This window comes from Triturus cristatus, chromosome 5_1, assembly GCF_964204655.1.
Source record: "Triturus cristatus chromosome 5_1, aTriCri1.1, whole genome shotgun sequence".
NCBI classification, from domain to species: Eukaryota; Metazoa; Chordata; class Amphibia; order Caudata; family Salamandridae; genus Triturus; species Triturus cristatus.
The window spans coordinates 894130503-894142789 of record NC_140587.1 but is presented as its reverse complement, the minus strand read 5'-3'; the positions used below and the strand labels follow the sequence as shown (position 1 = coordinate 894142789).

Genomic DNA, 12287 nt, shown 5'->3' with positions numbered 1-12287 from the left:
TACAAATGGTCCTGCCTGGTCTATTTCTAGAGTTGCACCAAGTATGCACTCTTCCTCCTCTCTTCGGCACCGTCAATAGTCCCCTTCAGACTCACTCCCCTCATTCTTTAGCCAGTACTGTTGTACCGGGTTCGAACGTCTCGGTTTGTTTACCTGTTCATCATTGTAGAATCCTGAGTCCTGGTTATACTTCTGGGACCCTCTATTCTGCGGCAAGGGCGGTTTTGGCTCTTGACTCTGCTATCTGACAACCTTCTGCTGTTGCTGCTGATGATTACACCCCTCGTTCTGCACCTGTTGATTCAATGATTTATTCTCATTACTCACTAATGGTGGATTCGTACACTCGGATCTCCAATGCCCCAATTGTCCACAGTTGTAACATGGGAACTTCTTCTTGGCCTCTTCTAGATTCCCCTTTCCTTTTCCTGTGCCATATCTGGGCCTATTTCCTGGATTATTTGCTTGTTCCACCAACTGTGCTTCTTGTCTTTCTGCAACTTTCACCTGTGCCCACATTGCTTTTTCTTTCAGCTTTCTCTGTGTTGCCTCAATCTCATCACTGAAGTACTTTGCATGTCTCAAGATTTCATCAATCTTTTTACTCTGCCAATCAACTGTGTGCTCACGAATCCTTTCACTGATTTCAGGTCTCAAGCCATATACAAACCTGTACACAAAATGACTCAAATCTTTATCACCCAGGTGTTCATCTCCACTAAACTGTTTAAAAGCCAGTATCAGCCTTTCATAAAAAGCATGAACTGATTCTTTTGCTTCCTGATGTGTTCGATCTATCTTAACCCAGTCTGTCTCTTTCGGGGGTACCTTATTTTTCAGGAACACAATAACCTGCTCGTACTTCTTCATGACCTCCGGGTCTGGAGCTCCCGTTTTCTGATCTCTTGGGTACTCCTTAGCAGGTCAATCTACAACTATTTTACACTCTGCCCACAAGTCTGCTGGAACAATTATATCAAACAGACTATTCAGGTCAATCCACAGCACTTTTGACAATTTCACAAACCTGTCTACCTGCCTATACCACTCGACGGGCTTTTCTCTCAGTCGAGGGAAATCATTCGTAAATGACAAAATATCCTGTCTAGTGCATGGAACATGTACATATCCTCCTCCAGGAATCTCTCTCATAGGATAAGCCTCCACTGTTTTTTCTTTTTCTCTCATAGGAAAAGCTGAGTAAGTCCTGTCCACTGAATCTTCCCTTTTCTTGTACCACCTATCCTTCCACTTTTCCACATCACCCCATTTTCGCAATAAGGCAATCATTTCCTTAATCTGCCCTGTTCTGCCAACATCATTTAGATTCTCAATGTCTTTGTCAGAGAAATCCACCCTGTAAGGCTTCTGCAAAGCTTTCACCTTATCCATGTCAACTCCTAGTTCACTCGCTATTCCTTTTAACCTGTCATGTGTACTCTTAGCCCTCCAGGTGATACTCTTGCACATGAATAACAACTCTCCATCATGATGATTTTTCAACATTTCTGTAGGAATTGTTCCCGCAATAAGCTCCTCCAATTCTATGCGCAACCTGGCTACATCAATTGCCTGTGAATCTTTATCCTTCTTTTGAAGAACTTTCAACCAATCATTCAAATCCTCAGCTGTTATTTCTGTAGACCTTTTCACTGCACCCACTTGTTCTGCCATCCTCTGTGGTTCCAAAATCGATACTCCCAAACAACCAGTATTCAATCCTGAATTAGGCTGTACATCTGATCCTCCACTACATGTGTCATATATCAACTGTCTCAAATTATTTTCTCCCGTCCTCATTCCTGATTCCTCAAAAGAACAAGAACCAACCAAACCATTTCCTACATAGGGAACTGTCAAACCATTTTCACCCATTCTTTGTTTATCAAAAATAGGCATAACCGGACCTATGGTTACAGGCACTGTAACAGCTTCTAGATTTTTCGTTAGCTCTCTAATTTTCTCAGTCAACTCAGATGTCGTTCTTGCTAATTCTCTTGTTTTCTCGTCCCCAATTTGATTCTCTTTCTCCCGCTCTCTCTCTCTCTCCCTTTCCGTGAAAGAGCTACCACTTTTCAGATCAGGTGTCACAATTTCAGTTTTAACAATTCGCAAAGTATCTCTTACGGGAGTAGTAACTGGTGTTCTCTCTTCTGGTTCTGGTCTATATGGAGGTGGTCTCTTGTAAATCATGTCATCCAAGACCTCATCCTCATAATCATTAGCCCCATACCTTCAGACAGAGTAATTCCACAGTCATACACACATACACTCATCACACGCTAGGGCCCATCACACTAACATTCATTCTATTACTCTATCCACACTGAATATACAAGAGAAATCCTAAACAATCTGCATCTAAACTGAGGTCAATGCGACCTAATAGATCAGTCTTGAGTCATGATTTTAAACATTAGGAATACATTTGTAACTCAATAAATGACAAAGAAATAACCACCCGACACTGTGATTCAAACAAAAGGTTATTTTATCTAAATTAGTTCAAATGAAAGTCAATAAATAGCAAAATCATTATTCTCATAGTTACCTATTCTAGCTAAATGTCGTATTTGGGTCAGGACAGGTCTCTCAGTAAAGTCTCCCGAGTCGCCGTCCTCTCAATCAGCGTCGATCCTCTCGAGCATAGGTTCGGGAAGAAGTGGCCTTAGACCCTCCCTAGTCTAACAGTATTTATACTTAAACTTACATATTGAAAGTTACAAACAAACTCTAAACGTCCGTTGAGCCATTGAGCAGAGCTATCAGGAAAGGATGTTGACTTGCAACATTTAGTAAACCTCCGCTCTCGAAAATCTCAAAAATAAAAACACGGAAGAAGGAAGCACAAACTAAAAAATGTTACATCCATGAATGCTCTTCCTCGGAATCATAGTGAAGCCACCGCAAGTTTATCAGAGTTCATTGTGGCTTTATTCTTCTCCAAGGGCAACTGGCAGCAAGCCCAGAGCTGCTGTCCTCACGGAAACTTTTAATACAGTCAGAGGCCGAGGTCAGGTGGTTTTCAACCATATTCAGCGAGGTCTCTCTTCGTATTTCATCTACTCAAATGCAGGCTGTAAATATCGGCCATCTTTGATTAGGCCAAAACGGACCATCTTAATTAAAAGAAACACAAAACAGCGTTACCACATCATAATGATTATACAGTGTTAATTCCCACTAATACCCTTATGTGTATGTAATTATCTAGCCATCTGCAACACAAGGAAGCATTAGAGCACGTTTTTTTAAAGCGCAAACACATTACAAATAGCACTTTAGCCACACATATTTAATTAATCTGCTCACCGACTTAGTTCACCTATTAATAAAGCAACATAAATGCATTCCCACATGTAATTCTTTCATTAGTAAAGTTGATTAATCAGAAACTTCAACAAAATTAATATTTAATAATTAATTATCAGTAATTTTAATTATGACATATAAACATAAACTGGAGTTTAAATTTCAATAAATTTTCAATAGAAAACCCTGCTCCAGCAATATCCTTTCTCCATCATCATAATTGAAGCAGGCGTTTTAGGTGGCGGAATAGGAATTCCCTCTCTAGTTATTATAGGTTTGTCTTTCTTAAAGAAATTTAACATTTTCGTCATCAACGTCATTTCCTTTTGTCTTCCAAACATTTCAGACTGACGATACAGAAAATAGTCTTCCGTATATCTTCTAGCTCTATTACCTATGTCGCATCCTATATCAGCACGACTCACTCCCGCAGTCAAATCAGGACTCAACATACAATTCTTTTCCTACCAATCCTAGCTCGGCTTCTACCTATCAACCAATCAGACTTAGACTCGCGCTCGTGATCTGACCAAAGCCAGCACGGCCTTTTGTGACATCAGTATTGCTCCTCACTACTGACCCTCCCTTTACAAACTGTTCCTTTCCCACGCCATTTGCTCCAACCAAGCCCAGCGTGGCTCTTTGTGACGTCAGTACAACTCCAGCAACTGACCCTCCCTTCACAAGGTAATACAAAAACGTATTTCTTTAACTTATCTTAAAATAAAACTAAAACTTTGTTAGTAACAACATGAAGACATTTGCTACTCTGTCTGTTCCACTAAACAAAGAATAGACTTCGACTTATTCTGGAGTTTCAGAATTACTCCTCCTCCACTGCTAGGAAAAACCCCTGTTTACCCCTCATTCGAGCTCAGGAGAACCTTCCTCTCCTACAGTGTCACCTGTATTGGGACATAAGACCAAAGTTTCACCAGCGAACCCCTTTTGCTATCATTCTCACTCTACTTTTACACAATATAGTCCCTAGTACAACACTGCCAACCCTCCGTAGCTTCTCAGTGTTATGAGAACAGACGAGTAACCTCCTGTAGTATGGCTTCTATCACCACCCGCTATTCCATTCCCGGGATGCCCAGGTAACCTCTGTACATGTGCTTCTAGACAACATAAAACAAGACACTAACTCTTTTGTTAAACATAAATCAATAATCAATAATACAATTTATCACCAAACTAGTCAATAATAACCATAGCTCTGCTACCAGAAAACTGATCCAGTGGTTCAACAACAACAGATACTCCACTACCATATACTCACCTGGGCCCATAAACATACAATGCGTAAAACCGCTGGTTGTCGAGTTTATAATTTTCACAATGTTTGAGATTAGTATTCAAAACTCCTAACTAACCTTTCACTGATCAAAAAGTTCTTTCCTCTGGTCAAAGGACCATTAGTTGAACTAGTTGATGGTGATAATTAACATAATTCTAACTTTTCTATACTTTGGAGTAAATACCTACAGACTCAGGAAAGTTTTAAATCTTTAAATTAGATGCATGTGAACCATTTCAAAATACAGTGCAGTCACCATCATTCATAGGAGATAAAATTCAATTCATTAAACACCAAGCGTGTACTTCGGACTCATACAATGATCAATGTTCAGGAAAGGGAGAGGACAGAGAGGAATGAACATTAGCAAATAGCGAGAAATTATAATTACCAAGGATGGTGTGAAAGACCAACCCCCTAGCCAAAGGGCTTGTGAGGCTCCCCCCAGGATAGGTCAGGAGACAAAGACTTCAGGACAGGATTCAGGACAGGAAAGTTGACCTCTCTAGAATACCGACGATTTCGCCGCACCCTCTCTAACACTCTCTTCCTCCTCAAGATTCTTCTGCGATCTTCTGATCTAACCCAATTAAATTAGGATAGAAAGTTCTGCTTCAGGTTCGGCATTCGGCTCTTCATCAGCATCTCACAGCATCTCTCCTAGCATCAGCATAGCATAGCATCACCCTTCACTAACTAATTAAAGCTATCTTAATTATATCTTTCGTTCTTCATGTTCCACCCACTAAAGTTTCAATATCGTAAAAATACAAACTATGATTGGTCAGGCAAGGGGGGAAGCTCCATCACACCATGCTTACTTGTCATTAACATCAGTTCAACTATTGTTCGCAAACCCATCCCCTTAATTTTATTCATAAATTGGGTTCTCACAAGCCTTCACGTTTTGCATGAAACAATATTATAACATTTGAATAAGACTCTTCTTCGTTGAACTCTTCACCATCCATTCCCAGGAGTATCACTTTTACTTTGGCTCGCATTCAAAGTTTCAGTCATCGTTCCAGGCTTCCTTTCAGTGGACATGCGCAAACTTCACGTGACTCAGCCTAATTCAGTTATACGAGAGAGGCCCAAATGCGCACTAGTAATAACGTCAGAAATACAAATATTAATTTCACAAATAAAGTGGTCGCACTGTATACCACCCACCTCTACTATATTTCCCCTTGCTTATTAATGCTTTCCATGCATTAGCATTTTTTTGCTTGTGCAACATGACGACAGAGTGACAGCTCTCTCAAGACCGCATTCACGATGCCTGAAATAGCGATGACCTAAAGCTATCAAAAGATACGTTTTTCTACACATAAGACATGCACCTACCTGAATTCATATGACCAGAAACTACTGAACAATGATAAAGAAAGAAAAACGAGGTAGAAACCACGAGAATAGGAAACGATCAAATATTCACATGAGAATCACCTGCTGAGCCCTGAAAAAGTCCTCAAGAAGGACGAAACATGGTGGCTACTAGGAAGGCTACTAGGAAGAAAGAATATGAAAATAAAGGACAATATAAAAACATACAAATTGGATGGACTTGTGTTATGCATTTGAGTGCGGATCAAAATTCTTTAAGTAAACTGCACTTAGTGAAAGTTTTCTTCCACTATTTTGGGAAGCGAAAGGGTCTTGCTTCTCTGATCCTTGCACCATACAATTACTAACATTCCCGCGATAGGGATAAGTGCTGTAATTAAATCCTACACCTCTTTTGTAAATCTTTAGCATTAATAAAATAGCTTGTTTTCGTTTCAAGCAAGCAGATGCCATGCACGTGAGTCTTCAAGAATCCATTTTAGTATCTTCTGATCATGCACCAGAATTTCCCTCCATTCATTAAATCGTCATACTACGTAGATGAAGTTGACGCATGCGCACAACAGTTCCCCATTTAAAGCAGTATCAGTCCATCTTCATTGGTGTGTATTAGTTATTCATGAAACATGATTAATAACTTTGTTAGTAAGTTAAACGAGTGGATTGCATCCAAGCAAGTCTCTTTTCTACGAAACCTTGCTCCATCAAGAGGAGGAGCAAATATCACCAGATGAATATTCAACAATGCATATGCTGACCTCAAAGTGATGGTAATCCTGCTTGCAGGGTGCAGTGGTATATCTCCCATTACATGACTAATGCATAGTTACCACTCTCCTTTATATAAGCCCCATAGTGGATCATGGACTTGCAAATGAGGTGCTTTATAGTTTGATGAAAGTATTAGTCAACATCTTTATTGTTTCATCTTTCCTTCTTCTCATTCACAAAGTAAAGAGTGCTTTGTTTCTGCAGGTTCTGGAATCACTTTCAAATCATGCTTCCTTTGACGCCTCCTGACTGGAAATCATTCCTGGAGAACAAAGCAGACAACGAAGAGTAGGCGACTTTTTCACTGCGTGTCTTGTTGTAAGTTGGGCAACCTGTTTTGGTATTTCTATCACTTTGTAAACACCACTATTATATAATTATATAGTATATTGATATAGCTCAGGAATTGTAGGGTCACTTGATTTAAATGAGAGAAAAATGATGCATCTTAGGATGATAGTGTGAGAAGAGGTTTGAGTTAGAATCTAAAAAGGCGTGCCTTTAGCTTCTTCTTAATGAGTCACTAATGGTCATCATCTATGAGAGATGAAGACAGTTTGTTCAAAAGTCCAGTCTAAGATGTAAGAAAGGAAGTCTGGCAGCTTTTATTTCTAGCTTTTCTTTGAGATGAAAATATATTAGGAGTTTTTATTTTAAATAATTATAAAAACACAGGCATAGTCATGATTCTCATTGTGTACATGAGCTAAAATGACAAGAAGGAACCTATCATGATGTGACCGTATTTTGCAGATGTAAATTGTATGCTTTTAATTTGCGTTAACAAGAAAGTACACAATTTGTGCTTAAGTATGGTTTGAGCACCCTGGAATTAGAACTCACAAGCAATTTGTGCATGACTCCACCCACTATAGGATGCACGAAATGCCAATTTGTGTGATTTGCACCTGCAATTTGCACAAGGATCTTTCTGCCACAAATCCCAGGTGAAAACATCTGCAAATTGTGTGTTGCCAAGCTCCCTGATTTTGCATCGGTGATGAGCTTAAAAGGCTCAGAAGGGAATATGTACAAGGGTGATAAGTTTGAATTAATGGCATTTTATATCTATCCCTGTGTGTTATAAGTGAAACTTTAAGGAAACATTGGAAATTAGCACATGTTAGCTTCAGTTTTTGTAACGCCACGCATCTTAGCGATATACATCGCTAATGAGATGCAAAGAAGGCGTTCCTGACCATTACTCCATGTAAATAATCGCTAACAAGGCATTGCGATATTTACCAGCATGGAGCAGATCCGCGAAGCGATGAAAAAAGCAGCGCTAACCGCGGTTTTTGCCGGAATCTAACGCTTGGTAAAATCCTGACTAAGCTATCTGTAATATGGGAGGTGGATTTACAGGTTAAGTCCACACTCCCATATTATCAAGCATTCCCTTAGCGCTGTGAAATCATCGCTTGATTTCAAGCGCTATTGCCGATTATCGCCATCTATCGCTGGTTTTCACATCGCCATTCAGGAAAGCGTTGCTAAAACGCCGCTAACACGGCGATGTGAATCAGGGATAGACGGCGATAATGGTAAACACGATAAGCGCGATTTGCGATATTTATCGCATTACTTTGATAATATGCCCCCAAAACTTTTGGGTAAATGTATAATATGTAGTTCTTTTTGATGTGTGCACTCCATATTTAAATAGTATTAAAATTGTAATTTTGCGTTGGCAGTGGCACTACAAGGTTCAGAGTTGTGCACATTCATACGTTTACCTGGGTCCGGAATCCATATCTAAGTGTATTTTTTATCATGCCTTATGTAATAAATGTATGTAAGGACATAATTCTCAGAGCCAGCCACTTGTGAAATTCACCTTTAAACTGCCTGACAAAGAGGGTTTATTAACTGCACCTACCAATGTGCAGATTAAAGGTGCCAGTGAACAGTAGTACCATTCCAGGTAGATTAATATTCTGTTGATGGAGGACGGGTGCAAAATTGTACATTCCCATGGCTTTTACCAGCAACTCCCTGTACATTACAGTTACAAGCAAAAGGTTATTTCGATAGATTGACCCTGCACTGACCAATGCCTGTCCGTGCGCGTGTGTGTGTTTTTTAACCCACCCTGCGAGGACCGGAGTGGTCCTCACGTGGTTCGTAAACCCTGCATGAGAAAACAAGACAACGCTCGGGGCATATTATCAAGCACAGCATTAAAATTATCGCCGCTAAAGCGGCGATAATGGGCTTGATAATATGCCGCAGAGAATTCCAATAGAAGCCCATGTTGACACCAGAACATGGACTTCTATCGGAATTCTCAAGGGCATATTATCAAGCCCATTATCGCCGCTTTAGCGGCTGATTTCTGCCGCTAAAGCGGCGATACTTTTAACGCCGTTTCTTGATAATATGCCCCAGAATCTCTCCTCGGACCTTTACGCTATGGGGCATCACTCCCCGTAGTGTGGCTGAGTACTTTTGAGCACGTCATTAAAAAACCTAAAAGCACAGTTATATTTGCTTTGGTCTGCTGTTGAATCTTCACCGGTATGAAGGCATGGTGTTGGAATAGTAAATGCGCACTCTAATACTGTCAAGTGGCTGGGCGCCCTATAGAAGTATGACATATGTCTATCTGTGTGTGTGAATGCATGCGTAGGAGAGGAGGGTTTCTTGTCATATGGCAACATTGACTGGCCTATGGTGGATATTAAAATATCGAGGCAATTACAGGGACTATAAAACAAAGCAAGCAAAAATTGGCCGGAGCAAGGCCTAAGTAGTATTAAGTGTTTGGAGATAAGTAATTCAGTATAAATTAAAACAAAGAAATGTTTAAAAATGGAAGTACTCGAGTACTTCCTCCTTTCAGTAAATTAATAAAGATACATTGTGAAAAAGGTAAGGTTATAATTGATTGAAAAATAAAAAGGTTATATGAATTCAATAATTAATGGTGTATTTTGAAGGGAGAAGTGGCTCAGAGTACTCCTAATACGATAAAAATGAAGAATATAACAGTAATTTCGTTTTCAATAGATCCATTAACAACAATGTCCAACAATGGTGCAGCACTGCCATCTGCAGACCAAACAATGGAAAGGGGCTTTGTGAGATTAAATTCAGAATTCTTAAATAAAATGCAGAAAATTTAAAGAAATATTACAAAAATTACGGTTCTGAAAGTAATGACTTCCGGATGAATTATCGAAGATCAATCTCAATACATAAAGAGATGAAATGGCATGTGGTGGAAATGCGAGCACATCATGTCATTCACCGGCATGCGCTGGGTGAACGGACATATGGCTGCATTAAATGCCATACATTTGTGTTCCTTGACACTTGTCTCTTGTTGTCTTTTGGATAATATTTAGGCACTTGGGGGTGTGTATTGACAGATGTTCTTTCACTGAAAATATTTGAATTTGTAAGCAAAATGAATGTATTTATGGAAAATGATTGGCGATATTTTGGAAACATATTTATTTATTTTAAAAGAACAATAGGTATTTGATGATGTGTGGAGCATATGGAGATAATGTAAGCTGCTGTTGTGTGTAATAATGCCATTTTTTTTTAAATTGAGATGTGGTACATGAGGGACAAAATGTATTTTTAGAAATTTGCGAGCTGATATCTGTACCAATGATAACATAACATAATTTATTAAAACTATAAGCTGTTGTGGGCATGACAAACCACTGACTAAGATGATCGATTGTTGAAGTAACTCCGTGGCCTGAGACAATAAATTCCTCATCATACACCCAGAGATCTGCACACCTGGTGATATTAGGTAATGCCGGACCCTAGGGCAGTGGCGGGTGGTGGGTGGCTGGGCGGATTGCGCCGGGGGAGTTGCGCATAATAAAAAAATAAAAATAAATAAACTTACCTTGCCGCCGGGTCCCGCGTCTCTGCTCCTGCTCTCCTTGTGGAACTCGAGGAACAGGAAGCAGGCCCCACTGACCAATCACAAGGCTGCAAGGTTGGGATGTGATTGGTAAGCACCCAGGTTCCCCTGACCAATCACAATGCTGCAGTGTAGCGTTGTGATTAGTTTTCTGCGTCATGGTTCGAAGCTCAACCAGGGTATGGAGGCCTGGGCTTGTTCTCCACGTAGGCTGTAATGCAGCCTTCATGGAGAACTGGGAAGTGTGCATGACTGGTTATTCATTGTGCACTTAGGAGTGGGCAAACCACTCCTCCCCTTGCCCTGCTCCGACAGCAGAGCAGCCCGCACACCTACCCAGCCGCAAAGCAGGACGAAGCATAAAATAACAATTACTCTAATTTATTATCATTTTATGTTTCTTCTTCTCACTGCTTAAAAGCAGTGGAGCAACGCTCCTCTGCCATAGCAGAGGAGCTGCCATTGCCGTTGGGGGAGATAGTTGTCGGAGCCAGAGGCCCAGCGAATCTGCTGGCAGGAGCAACACCATGTGAGGCCTATGGTCGTATGGGAGGTCATGGTCTAGAGTAGCGGAGGTCCAGGAAAGAAGCAGATTTGGTTCGATGGACGCGATGACTTAACCAGCCCCTCAGAAGCAGTGGGGCCACGGCACCTCTACCAATATCCAGTGACCAGCGACAATGCTATGGCCCCACTCCTGGGGGAAGCACGGTAAAGGTGACACAGCTCTGAGAGTAGTGTAGAGCTGCTGCCAACAGATTAAGTGGAGGGGAGGTGGAGAGAGGACCCCATCCTTTTAGAGGCCTGAGAGACTCCGGACACTGTGCGGGAAGCCAGAGTCCTGAGACTGCGGAGGTGATAGAGGCAAGAGGAGGCTCACATAAGTCCAGCGGAACCTCCAGCAAGCATTGGTCCAGCAAGCATGGGCCTGTGATCACCTTAATTAAGGCAAAGGATGGGCGCCTGATGAACTGAGGGCATACCAGAGAGAAGAAGAGGCTAGCACTGGCGTGCGGGACACATTGCCTGCTTGGTATGTTAGTGAGATGTCAGAACTTTGTTTCATCCCATAAATAGCGGATCCAGGGAAGCATCCATAATAACTGACCCGACAACAGTGGAACGGAGCCCAGTGGCAAATGGGGGGATACCCGAGAGACCACAAGGACGGCTCTGCATATAGGAGTAGCCTGGGCAAGCAGCGGTGAGTACCCCCACGAAAATGAGTGAGGCCTCGCAGAGCAGCATAACCCAAGATGACAGAAAGGAAGGGGGCCCTAACCTCCCAGCAAAACTATTTGGACAACTACACCCTCCCAAAAGACAGGGTGATGGGTCTGGCCATGGGGTAAATAATGGATTCAGAGAAACACCCTGAGAGGATGAGGCACTCACCCTTAAAGACATCATGGGGGCAATACAAGGGGTCTGCAGCCCCTTAGAGACAAAGATTAACTCAGTCACGTTAATCAGGGCAGATCTCTACAAAATGAAAGAGAAAGAGGCAGAAGACTCCATTACAGCACTGGCGGCAGAGAACAAGACTCTGAAAGAACAAATAAGTGAACTGCGGGTTGTTACAGGTCTTGGTTTGTCTGCACACACTGTAAATTCGCACTAACAAGCACACCCACCCACACTGCCCTATCCAGGCCCGGAGACTAATGAAGA

General features: G+C 41.4%; 1 protein-coding gene across 2 annotated transcripts in view; it reads left to right on the top strand.

The window, feature by feature from the left end:
- LOC146831577 (cytidine monophosphate-N-acetylneuraminic acid hydroxylase-like) overlaps positions 1-12287 on the top strand; it is a 567547-nt gene that overhangs the window by 520652 nt on the left and 34608 nt on the right. For both annotated transcript variants that reach the window (XM_085605926.1, XM_085605925.1), the window contains one exon: positions 6935-7048. In XM_085605926.1, the coding sequence (XP_085462052.1) occupies positions 6935-7022 (88 nt within the window). In that variant the 3' untranslated portion in view covers positions 7023-7048. The remainder of the gene's footprint in view (positions 1-6934; positions 7049-12287) is intronic.